At 52.1% G+C, this 19,094-nt stretch overlaps 1 protein-coding gene across 1 annotated transcript; it reads left to right on the top strand.

Annotated features, from left to right (window-relative positions):
• Positions 1-3,172: 3,172 nt before the first annotated feature.
• On the top strand, positions 3,173-15,481 carry BPIFB6 (BPI fold containing family B member 6). The gene is made up of 15 exons (XM_063079893.1): positions 3,173-3,272; positions 4,576-4,675; positions 5,771-5,875; positions 6,410-6,559; positions 6,724-6,787; positions 7,252-7,312; positions 8,061-8,152; positions 8,960-9,136; positions 10,308-10,361; positions 10,745-10,918; positions 11,668-11,735; positions 13,323-13,368; positions 14,200-14,263; positions 14,675-14,751; positions 15,449-15,481. The coding sequence occupies exons 1-15, from the start codon at positions 3,173-3,175 to the stop codon at positions 15,479-15,481; spliced, it is 1,365 nt and encodes a 454-aa protein (XP_062935963.1).
• The last annotated feature ends 3,613 nt before the right edge of the window (positions 15,482-19,094 follow it).

Here is a 19,094-nt window from a genome sequence, read left to right on the forward strand (position 1 = left end):
GGCTCACCCTGAGACCCTGAGGTTGCCATGCTTTTACTGTCCCCAGGCTTGGACCTTGAGAGAAAGTCCCCCACTATCTGGCTCATCCCCGCATCTCCTCCAAAAGGGTCTCTCTGAGGACACCCCACTTGGCCATTAGACCTTCATGCCTTCTGTGAATGAGTCTCAGGGGCACAAGTCCTGATGGGCCCAGCCAGCGTCTTCCAGGCCTTTCCCTTTGTCTTTCCTGGTCTTTCAAAGCTGGCTCTGCTCACCCCAGTGCCATTGGTCCCACCACCACTGCTCAAGTAATCTCCCAGCTCTGATGATAACCCTGTTCTTTCACCTCTGTCCCATCTCCCCGGTTTAGTGGCTTCCACCACCTTGTCTCTCCGAGGAATGACTTGGTTTTGTGGTTGGTGACTTGCATAGTGCTCATCTCCCCCTCTGTGCCCCAGGAGCCCTCGCAGGGCAGGAACCCCACCTGCCTTGTTCACTGTGGTAACCCCAGTGCCCTGCATAGGCCTGGCACACAGTAGGTGCTCCATAAATGCTTGTTGAATGGGTGCCCACTGGGTGCCTATCGTGTGCCCAGCCTTGTGCGAAGAGCTGGATCTAGGACAGGGGGCAGTGGGAGCACTGGTGCCCGCTTGGGCACCCACATCCCGTCCCCAGCAACCGTCCTCATGTAACCGCCCTCGTCCTCATGCTATTTATGTTGGAACAGACCGAGGAGTCACGTGAGCATCAGGGCTCCTGTTCATCGGCCTCTAGATAATTATCTGGGCCTTATTAAACCCTTAATTATCCAAGCAGCTAATCACTCTCCCAAATATAAGGGCTTCCTCATCTCAGAGACGGGAGGCAGGGGTCAGTCATCTGCAGGACTTCCCCGCACTTGGCAAGGTAAGGACAGTCTCCCACCCGTGAAACTCTCCCCAGAGAGTGTCCTATCCAGCACTGTCATTTTACAGATGAGAAATCTGAGGCCCAGAGAGGGGAAGGGACTTGCCCTTGGTCACACAGCAAATGGGTGGCAGGGCCAGTGCTTGGATCTATGTCCTGGCCCCTGCCCAGTGCCCCCCACCTCACAGGTAGCCTCTGCTGTAGGACATAGGGAAGATCAAGGAGACAGCAGGTCTGACAGGGCTTGGGCTCCTCTGAGGTTGAGGGGAGATCAGGGAGGGAGAAACCCAGGCTCTGCCTTGTGGGAGCCCACAGCTAAGCTGGGCAACCAGGGTGGGGGCATCTAGGAGCACGTGCCAGGCAGCGGGAGGGAGGAAGAGACTCCTGGTGGAGCAACAAGTATGAGCAAAGGGTGGGGCAGGGGCAGCAGGAAACGCTCCTCTCGGGTGGGATGGATTATGTACATGATCAGGTTCAAACTTTGATCTTTGAGGCTGGGGGCAGTTGTGGGTTGAGGGGAGGCTTTCTGGTGCAGGAGGCAAGTGTGGAAATTAGGACTTGAGGGATGAGCAGGTGACGGATGGATGAGGGAACACATTCTAAGAGGAAGGGACAGCTTAGGCAAAAGCACATCAGAAACAAAACGCTGGCATTCACCATTTGTCCCAGAAACACCTGCACGACTGTGTTACCCAAAGCCACTTATTATTCCATGAGGACAAAAATCCCTGCTCTGAGTGACCCTGACACCTGGCATCAGTTCTGGCCTGGGAACGGGGAGACTGGGGTGGTGGTCAGTCTCTCTACCTGTGAGATAGGGCTGAGGCTGGACGAGACCCTCACCAAGCCCCTTCCAGCTCTGTCGCCCTGGCGCAGAACTCCATAGAACTCCGGGGAGGATTTTCAAAGAGATTTGGGACTGGGCGTGTATGGACCTGAGCACATGCCCATGGCGCACATGTGTGTGCTCAAAGAGGTTGAGGAAACCCTAAGATTGATCATTTTCAAGCCCAGATTAGATATTTAAAAATTGAATGGGACAAGAGACAAATAGGTTTCATGTTCATTTAGTGAACATTAATTGTTGGCTCGAATGTTCTCCCTGGCTCTTTATATGCCGGCTCCTCTTCATCCTTTAGGTCTCAGGCTAAATATCTTCTCCTTAGGAGTCCTTCCCTGTCCACTTTATCCCATATCTCATTTTACTGCTCCCCATCTGACTCCCCCCCAACCCCTAGAAGCTTTAAGATTCAGGAGGAACAGGACTATCTCTGCCGTGAGCACCTTGTACTGTGGGCACCTTGTAGCCTGGCCTGCCTGGTACATAGTAGGCACTCAATAAGTGTGAGCTGAATGAATGAATGCAGGCATAGGCTCGGGCTGGGAAGGCAGGTCCAGGGTAGGGGCCCATCTTGATTTGTGGATGAGGGGAGCCCTTGGTGCCTGGGCCTGCTGTCAGCGATAGTTCAGCTGGACCTTTCCCTCTCTGGGACAGCACAGGCTGGGCTACCGTGGGCTCCTCCTTGAGTGTTTTCAGCCAAAGCTCAAACCTGAAATACACACTTGGCCCCTGACTGGGAGAATTTCAGGTCTTGGTAAGTAGAAGGGAGGGATTGCTGGGGGGCCAGAGATGGGGTAGGGCTTTCCTGGGAACCTTGAAGGGTCTGGGGTGGGAGGTCTTCACTTAGTTTGCTATTCACTGGTTATGAGACCTCACGTGTGCCTCGGTTTCCCTTTTGGTAAGGTGATATCTCAAGGGACCTTAAGGGGCTCTGAGTTGAGATATTTGGGCTCCACATGGAAGTACGGCTGAGCTGGAGGAGGTGGCAGGGCTTTGGCTGTAGTGTCAGGTGGGAGGACACAGGACTCGCCACTCCCCAACTGCAATGGCAGCTCCCTAAGTCAGGGCAGGGTTGGAATTCCCTCTGCGGCTCCAGCCTTGTCCGGCACTGTGCCGCACTTGAACTTGTAAAAAGTTGCAGCTAACCTCCCACCCACACCGTATTGTAGGCTGGTCAGAGCACTTCATGCCCATGGGGAAACTGAGGCTTAGAGAGGGAAGTGACCTACCTGGGGTGACTCCAGAGGCCCTGTATTTAATCCGGATGTTCCTCAATCCCTTGGGAGGAGACAATAATGATGTTGCTGAGCTGGCTGGAGTCCAAAGGCTCCTGGACCCCTGACAACATCCAGGGGGCTCCATATGCTCTGGGACATGGGAGAGCCCCAGGGGAACCAGGACCTGGTGGGCTCCATCCAATTCAGGCCCTTCAACACAGGTGGCGCCATGATGTGGATCCTGTGTCTGGCACTCTGCGGCCTGCTGACAGGCACACGAGCTGACCCTGGCGCAGTGCTGCGGTTGGGCATGGACATCATGAACCATGGTTAGCTCCTGGCCTGGGTGTGGGGCTGGGAGGTGGGGCATGGGGCAGGTGGTAGGTACTGACCATTCATGGTTGCCCAGCCTTGAGCATCCTGTGATCCTCAAAATAAACTTATAAGCAATGTGTTATTATTATTCTCCCATTTTACAGAGGGGGGAAACTGAGGCCCCGAGAAAATGGAATGACTTGCCCAAGCTCCCCCTACAAGTTAGAGGCAGAGCTGGAAATACTGCTCCCTTGGAGTCTTTCGTTGTCCCTGTTGGCAGGGGTTGGTGGCCACAAGTAGAGGTGGAGGTGGACAGATATGTGTCAAGTCTCAGCTCTGCCAACAACTTGCTCTGTGGCCTCAGGCAAATCACTTGCCCTCTCTGGGTTGCTGTTTGGTCATTTGTAAATATAAAATGTACAGATATGTAAAATAGGGTGACAAGTGCTTTCCTGGCAGGATCAAATGAAACGTGAGGTTAAAATTTTCTCATGGGGGTTGGGGAGGGGCTTAGTAAAACTTATTTTCCACCTCCACCCCCAGCTCCACGACAAGGGAAATGGAGTCACATCCAGGTACAAAAGGTTAACGACAGTCTATCAGCTCAGTATTTGTCCCTTCTCTAGGAATTAGCCTGTGATCATAATAGAGGTGTTTCTGGCAGGGTATCGTTTGGACTTGGGGCCTCCAGGCTGGGGAATCAGAATCTCTCTGCTTCAGGCCGGGAACTTGCTTTTTCACAAGCTCCCAGATAAATCCCATCATCACCCATGCTTGGGAGTGGCTGGTTCACTGGAAAAGTCGATACTCCAGCTTAGTGTTCAAGGCCTCCATGCTCTGTCCCCTGCAAACTGCTCCAGGCTCTCTGTTGTGTCTCTCCCCACCCTCGGGCCATGCTGAATTTACCACTCTCCCTCACCATGTCACCTTCTTCCCCCTCCCACCTTTGCACTTGCTGTGCCCTCTGCCCAGAGTGGCGCCCTTTATCTCTTAGCTTCCTGGTGAAAACTCCTATTCCTTCTTCAAGGGCCAACTGATATGTCACCTCCTGCTGGAAACCTTCCTAAGATCCTCCCTTCCTGGTCTAAACCCCTCATGTGGTTCCTACAGATGCCTGCATTTATCCTATTATGGCTCTTGTCACTTGTTACTGTCATTGCTGGTGACCCTGTCTCCCCCCATTAGGTAGAGGTTGGACATGACTCATCCCTAGGTCCCTGGCATTGTCCAGCTCAGCATGGGACACAGTGACTGTAAGTGGCCAGGGAAGCAGCAGGGAGCCTGGTTAAGTGTCTCTCTGGACACTCCTACCTCCAGAGGTCCAGAGCGCCATGGAAGAGAGTCATATCCTGGAGAAGATGGCAGCTGAGGCAGGCAAGAAGCAGCCTGGGATGAAACCCATCAAGGGCATCACCAAGTAAGTGGGGAAAGGGGGTCAAAGGGTGACACTTAGGCCAGAGGGTGGTGGGGAATGCTGTGCCCAAGGCCCAAGGAGGCCAGGTAAGAGTGTTGGTGCGGGGCCTGGGGCCTCTTCCCTGCCTTGTGCTGTGCTGCTGCGTGACCTTGGGCACATCACTGTTCCTGCCTGGGCCTGGGCCTCTTCCACCATCCACCGGGGACAATTCCTGCCTTGTTGTGAGCAGGGTCATTTTAAGGAGGAAGTGAGGTTGAAAATTCCAACTCCAACTCCTTGCATGCAACACAAGCTTAGTGAATGTACATTAAATTAAAGAGAAAAAAATGCTCAAATGATAGAGCTGGAAAGGTGTCAACGATCATTTAGTGACAAGAGGAAATGGGTTCCTTTGCAAGTGCCTTATGGGGTTGACTGGTGGGACCTGCCTGGAGGGATGCACCGGGGAGTGTTCTCAGGCACTGTCTAGACATAGCAGAAATGGGACTGTGACCAATTAGCAATGTCTGCCAAGAGCTCGGGATGAGCAGGTGGAGGTATACGTGCCTCATCTCTGTTACCCTGGATCTTGACTGCTGGTTCTCATCCAGAGGTGATTTTGCCTCCAAGGGGACGTCTGGCAATATCTGGAGACATTTTTGGTGGTGATAACTTACAGGGTAAAGGGGGAGTGCTACTGGCTCTAGTGGGTGGCGTAGAGCAGAGACACTACTAAACATCTGCAATGCATAGGAAGCCTCCCACAGCAAAGCATTAACCTGCCCAAATCCTCAAGAGTGCCCCTGCTGAGAGTCCCAATCTAAGCCAATCTCCCTGTTTTGTTGATGGGGAAATTGGGCCCATAGAAGGGAAGGGAACAGCCCAGGGTCACACAGAGTCAGCCATGTGTCCCATCTCACATATGATGGGTGCTTTCTGAATACAAATCGGTTCATGTGCAGTCTTTTGTTTACATTTCATGCCCATGAGGCAGGCTTATCCCTGTGGCGTGGTATGGGGCTTTACCCAGGCCTTCCAGCAAGGTGGTGGAGGAGCAGGTTGAGGGCCTGGGTCTTGCCTACCCAGTTCTCATCTCTGTGGGTGCCTGTCCTCTCCCAGTCTGAAAGTGAAGGACGTCCAGCTGCCCGCCATCACACTGAACTTTGTACCTGGAGTGGGCATCTTCCAGTGTGTGTCCACAGGCATGACCATCACTGGCAAGAGGTGAGCATGGTGGGGGAGGGGCAGGGGAAGGAGAGTGGGCTCCCTGTCTCACCCATACATGCACATTTATTGAGTACCTACTGTGTACTACCTGGGTGCTATGATCTGAGATGGTGCAGACTTGGTTCCTACCTTCGTTTTTCATTTGTTTGTTTTTATTGAAATGTAATTGATTGTATACATCTGTGGGAGGTTCCTACCCTTGATGGGAACCAGGTCTAACCACAATCACAGACTCTTTCTAGGACAGAGGAAGTGTTGGGCAGGGCTGAGGGGGAGACTCAGAAAAAGCTTTGGGGAGGTGATGACAGCTGAGCAGAGTTTTCAGGGATGCACAGGTGTTTGCCAAAGCAAGAGGGGAAGGGAATGTCTGGTTGTGTGACCTTGAGCAGGTCCCATCTCCTTTTCTGTCCCATGGGGGTGGTCCCTCACCCTCTCCTCCTCTCAGAGCTGCTGAAACTGTGAACAAAGAGGAGGCAGGGATAGTGGCCACAGGGGCAGATGCCCATGATGCCTGCCTGCCCCATCCTCCAGCTTCATGGGCGGGAACATGGAAATCATCGTGATCCTGAATATCACAGCCACCAACCGGCTTCTGCAGGATGAGGAGACTGGCCTTCCCATGTTCAAGAGTGAGGGCTGTGAGGTCATCCTGGTCAATGTGAAGACCAACCTGCCTAGCAAGTGAGGGGCTCTGTGGTTGGGGAGGAAGTCTGGGCCACGTTGCTACACCCCAGCCTCCCACTTTCTGAGCCACTGAATTTCCTTAACCATGTCCCTCCGTGTCCTGTGCCTGAATTCCTGCTGTTGGTACACCTGCTCACCCATCCTCTGGTGCTTGTGTCTAGCATGCTGCCCAAGGTGGTCAAGAAGTTCCTGGACAGCACCCTGCACAAAGTCCTCCCTGGCCTGGTGAGTGGCCCAGAGCAAGCCTTCCGCCCTCGTTGCTGGGATTGCTTAGACCAGGACTGACACATTTATTTCATCTTGGGTGCTAACCCTGACTGGTTGACAGTGGCTGAGAAGGGTTCTGGGGCTGTGGCTGGCTCAGTGGGACAAGATGCCGTGACCATCTAGTGACATCTGCCATGAGCATGGGAGGAGGAAATGACAGCCTGCGTTTCACAGCTTGCCAGCCCTGCTTAGGTGACCAGTCCCTGGACAATGAGTCCTCAGTGATTTTGCAGACTGGGGGCAGGAGATCTGGATTCTAGTACAGCCTCTGCTACTGACTTTTCACTTGACTTGGGGCCTCAGTTTCTCTACCAGTTCCTATCCCACCAGGGCTCTTAGGATTCCCTGTGGTGTACTATTCAGCTGGAGAGTGAGGTCTCCACGCAGGGATCCTCTCAGCCCAGCACCTTCTCTGCTTCCAGATGTGTCCAGCCATCGATGCGGTCCTGGTGTATGTGAACAGGAAGTGGACCAACCTGAATAGTGAGTGTAGCCACATGTCATCCCTACACCAGGACACCAGGACAGATGAACTTTGATGCCCCACTCCCCACTCCATGCCTGCTTCCAGCTCAGCCTTGGGTCTAGAGGAGGTCTGACATCATGGTGTCCATACCCCAATGTCTAGATGGGAAGCCTGAGGTCCTGAGGGACTCTGGGGGCCTCTCTCTCATCCCACCACCCAGTATTCCACCCGGCATCCCTGAGACTCTGAGGACCACAGACATTCTGGGCTCATCCACAAGCCTTGTGCCCTGAATAAATAGTAATCCCAATAGTGGTAATAGCAGGCTCTCCTTTCCTGAGCAGATCTGCTGCTTCCATCATTCTGGGACCTACAGGGCTTCCTAGTGTGGAGGACAGGAAATCCCAGTGGCTGGGTGTGAAGAAAACTGGCTTGTGTCCCCAGTATGGGGACACTCACACTGGCCGGGGAAAGTGTGGCTGGGAAAGTCACTTCACTCCCCTGAGCCTCAGGTTGTTCCTCATCTGTAAAACAGCTGCTAATCCCGATCCCGCTGGTCTGTTGTGAGATCCAAGCTGTGCCAGGAGAGTGATGTGATTTTCCAGGCCAGGCACCATTGCCCCCATTCTACAGATAAAGTCACTGAGGCCCAGAGATGCTAAACAGTTTGCCTTAGGTCACACAGAGCTGGCTGGTGCCAGCTTCTTCAGGCTGGACCACTTCTGGAGTTGGCACCTCTTTGAATGGAACCTTCTCTTTGCATAGACGCCATGCCTGTGGGCCAGATGGGCACTGTCAAGTATGTCCTGATGTCCACACCAACCACCACAGCCAGCTATATCCAAGTGGACTTCAGTGTAAGTGCCGGGGCCCACCAGGAGGCTGGGGATTCAGGCTCACTGGCCTGGGTGGTAAGGGCTGCTCCCACCAGGGCAGGTGCCTGGACTGGGGCTATGGAGAATGGGAGGGCCCTTGAGGTCTTGGTGGACCAGGCCCACCATGTGAGTATTCCATGACACGGGGGCCCTCTCCCACCTTCTGCACTAAACATGAAACTTGAGTCCCCCCAGCTGATTTCTGGGGCTGCCAATCTCACACTCACACTTCTTCCAAGGCTGTTTGCTTCTCCCAGCAAATGGCTTACCCAGTTGTACCTGGCCATTGTACAGATGGAAACACTGAGGCCTGCAGGGAGTCAGGGCTTGGCTAGGGTCCCACAGTGAGTGGGTGGCAGAGTTGGGCCCTCATCCAGGTTTACAAAACCCCAGGTGATGAGGTAAGATACATCTTCCAGGATGGGGAAGAAAAATCCTAAGAAGTCACCTCCCTGTGAAGTCTTCCTCCAGTGGGGTGCTTACAGGCCCACGTTGTTTCCCACTTACCTCCTTCTCTTGCAAATAGAGCAGAAATCATGTTCTGTATAAATGAGGGCTCCAACCAGAGTCAGATCAACTGGGGTTACCAAAGCAATCCCAGGAGGAAGTGCCAGTTGGTCAATGACTGAGTCCCTTGTCCTCTCAGGCCTCAGTCTACCTACCTGTATCCTGGGAGGGTCTAACGTTTACTGACCTGCTGATGTGGGGCTTAGTTTGAACCCTGTTAGTTGGAGGCCTGAGACTTACCAGCCAGGTCCCCTGAGTGTCTCCCTCCCGGCTGTCCTGCAGCCTGTGGTGCAGCAGCAAAAGGGCAAAGCCATCCCGCTGGCGGGTGACGGGGAGGCCCTCGAGTTCCCCAAGGGCTACGCCGAGGGCTCGTCACAGCTGCTGCTCTCAGCCACCCTCCTCACAGCGGAGCTCACCCTTCTGCAGAAGTCCTTGGATGTGAAGGTCCAGGACATGACGGTGAGCTGCCAGTTCCCTGTTCCCAACTGCCTCTGCCCCTATAATGACAGTCCCTGCCTAGTTTGTCCATTCTGAGAAATATCCTGGGGTTTTGAGCAACGCTAGGACTGGGAGATGCCAGGACTGATTTGGGTTTCTCATCAGTTCATGCCACCATCCACCATCCCTCTGTCCTTGTAACTACCACCCACTCATCCATATGTTCAACTGTCCCACCACCAACTACTCACTCACCACCCTATATCTCCCATGACTTGGCCATCCGTCCATCCAGCTGTCTTCCTGCTAGCCACTCATCATCCACCCACTTGTCTATCTAGCTATCTTGTATTCATGCCCGAGGTAAATGTCCATCCAGCTAACATCCACACGTCCCTTCAAATCATCCACACGACACCTGAGGCAGGGCCTGATATTGTTGAATGAGTGAGTATATGCATCTGCCATCTACCACCCAAACACCCATCTACCCACCCAGCTTTCCATTCTCCCACTCGTCCACTTATGCATCCACTCATCCAACCACCCGTATATCCATCCACCCGCTACTGATCTACCATCCTCCCATTCATCTGCCCATCATCCATCCTGTACCTTCCCATCCATCCTCCCACCCGTCAGTTATTCATCTATTTTCCCATCTATTTATCATCTCATTCCATTATCTTCCCATCCACCCATCTTTCTATCATTCCTTTCATTCATTCACCCACCCATCCATCCACCCACCCATCCGTCCATCCATTATCCATCCATGCACCCCTCCCCACATTTCCTCCTACCCATTCATCCATTCATCCATCCATCCTACCACCCATTCACCCACTCGTCTGCTTATCCATTTTCCCCATCTATCTATCTATCCATCCACAAATCCATCCACTCATTCCCCTCTAACCCATCACATCTATCCATTCTCCCATCTGTCTTCCTGCTTTTCCATCTAACGACATTTTCTCAGCATTTGATCTTGTGCTAAGAGATATGGACATTGGAAGGGGTAAGACATAGTCTGTGCTACCCAGAAGCTCATTCTCTACTTAAGCACAGAGTAATAAGTGTTGTGATAAAGGGAGCCTCAAAGGGTACACCTTATTGAGTCAGAGGAGATGTTTGTTAGGAGGGGTCAGGGAAGGCTTCAGTAATCCTAACTTTAATTTTTATTTTGTAGGTTGGTGAGCTGCCCCCACAAACCACTAAGACACTGGCTGCCTTCATCCCTGAAGTGAGTGCCCCTGTTGCCCGTGATCACCACACCCTGTCCTGCCCTGTTCCCCTCCAGTCAAAGGGGAGAGATTTCGGAGGCAGCTCTTCAATGCCATATGTCTCTAGTCCAATGTAGAAACATCCTGACTTCTCCATAGAGTACTCTTTGGGTCCAGCATAGAACAGCTCAGCTTTTGTGCATTGTAGTTTCTTTGTCCAATGTAGAACAAAACAAATTGTGTGTTTTGTTCCTTTTGTTTCCCGATAGATACATCCCAGCCTTTGCATGTCGTACTTCCTGTGTCCAAGGTAGAAATCATGTATTTCATGAGGGACTCCTGGTTTCAACTGAAGCCACCAGTCTAAGGACTGGTTCTGAGCGAAGTGTTCTGGTTTCTGTAGGTGGCTAAGGCCTATCCCAAGCCAAAGCACTTGGTGACACATATCAGGATAAACAAGCCCCCCAAGGTGACCATGAAGACAGGCAAGAGCCTGCTGCAACTCTACAGCACCCTGGAGATGTTTGCAGTTCGGCGGCGGGGCAAGCCTCCTGTGTCCCTCTTTCTCCTGGAAGTTGTGAGTGGGATCTGTTCCCCATTTATTCTCAACCTCATGGATAGTCAAGGCTGGATAGAGGGATTTTAACTGACAGCCAAGTAGTGAAGTGTTCTTAATCTCAATTGCGTGGTCCTAACCTCCCAGGAACTGTCACCTGGTGTCTGGTCCTTGGCTCTGCCACTGAACCTTTGAGTGTCTGGAAAGATCAGCAAACTGAAGGTTAATGGCCTAGTCTTTCCTTTCTTTTCCATCCTCCTCTCTCCCTCCAGCATTCATTAGCATCCACAAAGACAGTGAAGGGTTCACCAAGGGAACTATGGAGCCTAGAGAGACCCCAAGTCCAGTTTGGGGAAATCACAGAGGACATCCCAGAGGAGGTGATAGCTGAGCTATGTTTTGAAGGTCAAGCAAGAGCTGGCTAGGGAAGGGGTTGGTGTTGGTGAGGGTGGGGTTGAAGGACACTCCAGGCAGAGGTTACGGCATGTGCAAAGGCCTGGAGAAGTAACACAGTGTGTGCAGGGACCTACGATGCTGCCAGGTATTTTGGGGGTGATGTCCGAGTCCGGGACAAGGAGAGATGAGGAGCCTGGGATGGAGATGTGGGGAGACTGCTGGGGTCAGTTCCTGGGAATGTGATGGGTGGAGAGAAGGACCCCTGCTTTGTCTTGGCAGTGGTGGTGGTACTGGGAAGGTGGTAAAGTCTCTGGCTTTGCCAGTCCTGATGGAGGGACCCATTGCCTTCTGTCTGCTTCCTCCCCTGATGCTAGCATTTCAATCTGAAAATGCAGTACTCAGTGCATGAGAACCGGCTGCAGATGGTCACCTCTCTGGACAGGTAGGAGCCTGCAGCCCCATGTTGGCATCCCTGGACCCCTGCACGGGCATTACCAACACCACTTGGCTTCCTGCTCCAGGCTCTCCCCTGATCCATCAGCACAGCCCACGCTCCCAGGCTGCTCTGGTCACCCTCCCTGCTCTAGAACCCTCAATGGCTCCCCACTATCTGCATGATCTTTTTTCAAATCTTAGCCTGGCATTCAAGGCCTTTCTTAAGTTCTTCTCTACCCTTACTCTTCCACTAGGTTCTTTCACAGTGAGTCTGGTCATGGGCCCATGTCTCCTTTTCTATTAATAGGCCTTTTCCTATGCCATCGAAATGCCACCTGAGAGTCAGGGCCCAGCTCAAAGCTACCTCTTCCGGGAAGCCTTTTCTTATACTAATAACAGCTAAGATTTATTGAGCTCACTCTGTATGTGACATGCTGGCTACATACATTATATTTATTATCCTCCTTCATTCTTATTATACTCTGAGAGGAGCACCATTTAACATCTTAGCCTTACATTCAGGCCCTGAAATGGAGGCAGGGTAAATAGAGCTAGGCCGTTGTGAGGCTGGGGCTCTTGACTTACTGAGTGAGCTTGGGAATGTCTCTTACATTCTGTCACTCCTAATTCTTGTATTGCCTTAATAATCAATCTGACTTGTATTATGTCAGGATTCTTTCAGTCACAAGAGACAGAATTCCACCTTTAACTGACTTAACCCCAAAAGGGATCTTTCAGCTCACATAATTGAAAACTCTAGGGGTAGGTCTGCCTTCAGGCATGGCTGGATCCAGGCATGCAAACACAGTTTGCCTCCCTCTTCCCCTTGCCTTTGCTATCCACTTTGTTGGTTAAATTTTCAGGCAGCCTCTCCCCACACAGTGGGAGAGTGACCCCAAAAGCAAGAAAGGCCTCTTGTCCAATGGTCTAACAAAATTACCGAGACTGCTTTTCATTGGTCTAGCTTGGGTCACATGAACAACTCAAGCCAATCCCTGTCACCAAGAGATGGGATGCTCTGATTGGCCAGGCTTGGGTCATATGCTCATTCTTGGGGCATTGGGTTCAGCCCCACCTGAATAACTTGAAATGAGAATGGAAAACGGAGGGTCTGTTACTGGCATAGAGAATAGACAGGTAGAGCCACCAGATGACCACTGCGTGGCCTGTCTGGTGCCAGCATGTGTTAGTGTCTGCTGGAGGCAGTGCAGGGGAAGGGCAGGGTGAGGGGCTCCTACTCCGTGTCCTGCAAGGATCTGAGACTGACCAGTCGAGCCGTAAACCTCTGCATAGCTGGCCTTGGGTAAGAGAAATAGACATGACTGGGCGGCCCAGCAGGAACAGTCAACTGAGAGGAGGAACAGGAAAGCTTGGTAGTTGGAGCTTGGGAAATAGAATGGGCTGTAATGAAAGGTGGTGAGAGCCGCACCATAGGTAACATGTGAGCAGAGACTTATGAGCACCTGGTCTGAAGGCCGCAGTGGGAATTCCGCATCAGGGAGGCTTTGGGGTGCTTAGGATTCCTCTTAGGATCTCCAGGGCCAGGGCCAGTAGCTCTGACCACCCCCAACCCCGTGCTTCTGCCTTCCCACAGATTACTGAGCCTGTCACGGAAGTCTTCATCTATTGGTAACTTCAATGTAAGTGTCCCAAATTCTCTGCCTGGTCTGGCTTGAGGGCAGGACTGGGTCCATTCTCCCTTGGGACTGCAGGAAAAGGCCCTGAAATGGAGGCAGGGTAAATAGAGCTCGGCCGTTGTGAGGCTTGGGGCTCTTGACTTACTGAGTGAGCTTGGGAATGTCTCTTAGCCTCTCCGAGTCCCTGTTTCCTTTTCTAGATAGACTCTGGACATCTCTCTGGATTGATTTTAAAAACATTGCCATGGATAGTGGCAGTCTGGGCTGCCTTGGTTAGCCACACTGTTGTTTTTATTAGACTCTGTAGCCTCAGAGCCCAATACAGAACCTAACCCCAGCAGGTGCTAATAATAATAAAAACAACAACAACAGCACTTACTCTGTGCTATGTGCTTTACCCAACCTCATTTAATCCTCTGTGAGTAGGTGCTATTATAATTCCCTTTCATAGAGGGGGAAACTAAGGTAGAGAGAGGTGGTGAATGAATGATTGATTAAAGCTACTGAGTTTTCTGTAAGAGTAAGAGTGGGGTCCACAGAGCCACCTCCTGTTTCCTGCACTTCTCATGCCAGCACCATGACCCAAGGCCCCACGTGTCACCTGAATGGGGACTAAGCAGAGGTAAAGGGCATAGGCCTACAGTCAAACAGAGCCAGGGCAGGGCCCAGTTTTGTCGCTAGCTGGACAAGCTATTTGATGACTCTAATATTCATTCCTGTGGTCCCCAGACCGAGCCAGAGTGAAGGCAGAAAAGATCTGTTGATTTAGGTTGGATTGGGTTGAACCGAATTGAATGATGGGATGTGGATGTTTTCTTTCTTTCTCTCCCTCAGGAAAAGGAATTAACTGGCTTCATCACTGATTATCTCCGAGAAGCCTACATCCCAGTCATCAATGGTGAGGGCTCCAACAAGCTTTGATTTTACTGATGCCAAGAGACACCTTAAGCAAGAAAGGATGCCCCCTGGGTGATCTCAAAGCCCCATCACTGACTCCTGATAGGGGAGGCTAAAAGAGGATGGGTGGTCATTGCTGAATCTTTGATTCTAATGTAGTCTGAATGTTACCTGCCTGGGGACAAAGGCTTCTTCCATAATTGAGACTCTGACCCTAGATCCCATATCTTGAATGAGAGCTTGACCTGGGATATTAATACTTGGTAGAGCTGGTTTAAGTGCTCTCTGCCTACACTGCTGGCAGACATCGTGAATCAATCACAGCACTATTCCCACTACTCTGCTCCAGGCAGCCCCTCCTTAATCAACTGCAGAGCAGTCAGGCTGAGATGACTCTTACTGTATTTCTCAGATGTGCTCCAAGTTGGACTCCCGCTCCCAGACTTTCTGGCCATGAATTACAACCTGGCTGAGCTGCACATCGTGGAGGTGAGGGGAGGGTCTGTCAATCTGAGTCTGGCCCTCTGAGGGAGGCCATGTCGATCAACACTTTCAGCCAGTAGGTGATGAGCAAGAACCTGTTTCTCTCAAACTGGAGGGAGTGGGGCTGGAGAAGCCACAGGGCCATCAGTATAATCCTGCCAATCTCAAGAGCAAGACCCTGCCCCTGTCAGAACCTGTGATCCTCCTTTGCCAGGGTGTGCCAGGGATACTTGAACCTGCTGCTCTCTCGCTCTGCCACCTTGAGCAAATCACTTACCTCTCTCTGCCTCTGTTTTCCTGTGCTTAAAATGGAGATGATGATATGGGTATAGAGCTCATAGGACTGTTACTATGATTCATTGAGATAATTCACCAAAAGACTTACAGTAAGTGCTCAGTAAATATTAGTTTTTTATTGCATGTCAGGCTTTGAGTTTGGAGTGCTAAATGTACATTTTTCTCATTTGATTGCTCCACTCTGGGAGGGAGGGGTGCTTGTCTCCTCTTGATAGTTGAGAACACTGAGGCTCAGAGAGTTGAAGGGACCTCCCTGGGGTCACAAGTTGAGTCTATTTCAACCTTTGCTTAAACACCACACTGGTTTCCACTCCCTGGCAATGGGCCCAGTTCCACCCTCTCCCTGTGCCTGGTGGCCTGTATCACTGCTCCCCCACCCCCACCCCTGCCCTTTGCCTCCTAACAGAATGGCCTGGTGCTGGACTTGAAGCTAGAATGACCGTGGCAGGACTCCCTTATCAGCTGCCCACCCACCACCAGCCGACTGCGCCCCGTGGAGGAGCCCTCCTGATTGGAACCAGGTGGTCCTGGCCCTTTACCACTGGTGGCTGCTTCCTTTGATCAGGAGTGGGCAGGACAGGCCTAGGCTGGGGCCTTGGCAATAAACAGGGGAAAGGCCCTTACAAACATCTGATGATTTGGTCTTTTTATTTGTAGCAAATTGACATGTGGCTTTTCTTCTCCTCTCGTTGGATTTGGAGTCTAAGACCAGCTTGGGGTCTGCAGAGTAGCTGGTCACATATTGAGGAACTGCTAAATGCCATGCTCAGGGCTTTTCTTGTACCATCTCATTTAATCTTTAATTTAATTGATGGGGAGCAAGTGTTGTCACCCCACTTTATAGGTGAGGAAATTGAGTCACAAAGAGATCAACTCCCCTGTCCAAGGTCACACAGTTTAGCCAGTGGCAAAGCTCTTTCCACCTTAGCTCTGTGTCCCCAATTCTTGGTAACTTGACGATGGCTCTATTCACAGGGAGCCTGTACCCCAAGGATCTCTCCTGTGTCACCTGCTTTAATCCTCAGAGTAGTCAAGGGAAGTGAGGACTGTCCCCATTTCACAGATGAGGAGACTGAGGCCTAGAGACGTGGAACAATGGCTGGAGGCCACTTAGCAAGTCATGGGGTGGAGACGGGATTGGAATTCAGGCTCTGGAGCCAGCCTGCCTGGGTTCAAATCCTGCCTCTGCCTCCTCGCTGCTGTGTGTCCTGCAAGTCACTTCATCAGTCTGAGCCTTGGTTTCGTCACCTGTAAAATGTCAATGATAGCGGCACCAACTCAGCAGGGCTGTAGTGAGGATTAAATGAATCAAACCATGAACAGTACTTAGTGCAGCGCCTGGCACACAGTAGATCTCAATAAATGTCAGCCACGGTGGGTCTTTGAGGCGGAGAGAGATGTGAACAGAGATTTCTGAGTTGGGGTGTGGCTGTGTGCCAGGGTGTATCTGTGGGCACGTGTCAGTGTATAAATGCCCTCTGGATTAGGAGGCCCGGGGGGAGGGTCTTGCAGACACAAGGGGCCAGTTGTGGAGGTTTGTGTGTGAGAGGCCTGGCGTCTGTTGTGTCTGCGTGTCTGCGTGTTCCCAAGGTCACTCACACGTAGCCTGTGTCTCACATTCACAAGAGGATCAGTTCCTGACATTTGCCACATCTGTCTCTATCACCTTTCCTGGGAGTCACATGGATGCTATTCTTCAAATTGACTCCTTTTTAAAGAGAATGGATGTTTACACATAATTAAGTTAAAAATACATCTTAAAATACATGTATCCTAAGTAGACCCCCCAAATCAGTGTCACTTGCTAGTATGTTAAAACAAAAATCCAAAGCTTTGGGAAAAAAATGTACATCAGGGGCCTCCTATGATCAGTTGGGGCCCCAGCCCCAGAAATGACTGGGTGCTGGTTACATGACCGTGTGTCTGAATGTTGGTGTGTGCATCTGTCAGAGTGTCTCCATGGGACAAGTCTTTGGATGTGGAGGGTCTGGGGCATCTGTGAGTGTGGGCGGGCCTGTGTCTGGGCACATGTGTGTGTCTGTGGGTGGTGTGGTGTGGCCAGAGGCCTGGTCAGGAGGACGGCACTCCTGGAGCCTGCGGGGCCTTGGCAGGTGGGCCTTGTCCCAGCCTGGCGCAGGCCCATGCCACAGAGGAGGAAGGGCCCTCCCTTGCCTTGGCCCAGATGACAGGGCTGTCCCCTTGTCCCTCACCATCAGCCCTAATCCTGTCACTTATCACCTCCCCGGCTCTGGGACAATGGCAGCCTTAAGGCAGGCCTGGCAGGTACAGAAGCCTGGGTAATCCTGGGCGGTGGACACCTGACCCAGGCATGCCAGCTCCACCCCTCTGCTCCCCCAGCACCCCTTTGGATGGTCACACAGTACACTCATGGCTATCCAAGCCACACTGCCACCCTTTCCAGGCCCAGTGTGCAGACGGGGAAAGCAAGCCACAATGCTGTTAGAATTGGAAGTCCTGAGCTCTTGCCAGGCCTTAGATGCTGTGTGGCCTCAGACAAGCCACAGATCCTTTCTGGACCTCAGCTTCTCCATCTGTTCAATGACAATGGAGTTGGATGTGCTGACCTAGTCTAACCTGATTTCAACAGTCGTTGAGTGGTCAGTTACTCCAGATCCACCCTGGGCAGAAAAGGGGGCTGAGCTGGAAAGGGAAGCCCTGCACTGTGACCCCACACCTTATGGAGGTGAGGGTGGAAGTTTGGGCCCCCTGGGCACTGCTCACCTTACAAGACTCCCCCAGCCCTAGATGAGGAAGTGGGGCTCAGAGGGATGAAGCGACCTGCCCAAGGGCATGCAGTGTGCATGGGGCTGGACTCGATCCCTGTCTGCCTGAGTCCAAGTCTCTCCCTTGCTCTTGCACACCCTCTCAGTAGTGGGGTGCAGCATCCTCCTCTGAAGAAACTGAGGCTCAAGGTCACATAGTGGGAAGTGAGTGGAGCCAGGCTTCCATCCTGGGCCCATGGCTCCTGATCTCCTGGGAAGATGAAGACCATACAATGTTCCCATACCTGCAACCACACCTTCACTACCTGCCTTGCCTTCTCCCTTCACAGCCCACTCTCAGCTCAAGAACCTCCAAGAAGGCCTCCCAGGGATCTTACCATCATCCGAATTTCTCTGGTGTGCTTGACTCCCCTCCCTTGATGCCCTAAAGTCCATTTCCAGGATACCTGTCCTCATAGCCTGACCAGTCAGGTGAGGGTGGGCACCCTTAATATCAGCCCATTTTGCAGATGGGGAAACTGAGGCTCTGCAATGTGTGTCACTCAGTAGTGAGTGAGAGAACTGGTATTTGAACATAGGAATTCTGGCTCCAGGGCCTTCCGTCTAGGAGATAATCCCCAGGGGTATTTCTCCTTGTCCAGACCCTCCTTGCTCTAATCCCCTCTTAGCTTCCCATCACCCTCACCAGGGTTCTCAAAAGAGCTGCCTGACAATTGCCCTTGGAGGCTTGCTAAACATGCCAGTTCCAGGCCCTCCACCCCAGCCTGTCGAGTCAGAATTGCCAAAGGTAGGGCCCAGAGACATGTGTTTAAACAAATCCCTCTCCATGGGCAGGCCCAATCCCTGACCGGCTTCAGTGCAGGAGGGGATATGGGGATGCCTCGGGATCTGGTGGGCATCAGAGTCCCCATGGGGTATAGTCTGGAAGGAAGAGGGAAGACAAGGCCGGTCAGAAACTAGATAACATTTTCCTCTCTTCTGGGAGGCTGGGCTGGGCAGTGGTTAAGATGGTGAGTATTAGCATCAGACGGCCTGGCAGGATCCTGTGTGACCTCGGGCAAGCAGCTCCCTTGCTGAGCCTTGGCTCCTGGAGTGTAAGACGGGCAAATAATAAAAGGACTGACCTCACTAGGTTATGGTGGTGACCTGGTGTTGTTCATACTTCAAGTGCCTGTACACAGTAAGTGCTCAGTAATTGCGAAGTGTTAGCTTCCCTTCATCCTCCTTTAAACAAATGTCATAAAGACACTGGCGCTACCCAGTGCTGGTGAGTCTGTGAAGTCGCAGTGGTGACTTCCACAGACCCGG

This window comes from Cynocephalus volans, chromosome 1 (genome assembly GCF_027409185.1).
Source record: "Cynocephalus volans isolate mCynVol1 chromosome 1, mCynVol1.pri, whole genome shotgun sequence".
In the NCBI taxonomy this organism is placed as follows: Eukaryota; Metazoa; Chordata; class Mammalia; order Dermoptera; family Cynocephalidae; genus Cynocephalus; species Cynocephalus volans.

Excerpts from the sequence above, each read along its gene's own strand:
- BPIFB6 (XM_063079893.1), top strand. The coding sequence starts at position 3,173 with ATGATGTGGATCCTGTGTCTGGCACTCTGCGGCCTGCTGACAGGCACA. Across the intron at positions 13,369-14,199 it reads CATCTATTGGTAACTTCAAT|GAAAAGGAATTAACTGGCTT; the intron begins GTAAGTGTCCCA and ends TCTCTCCCTCAG. Across the intron at positions 14,752-15,448 it reads CTGAGCTGCACATCGTGGAG|AATGGCCTGGTGCTGGACTT; the intron begins GTGAGGGGAGGG and ends GCCTCCTAACAG.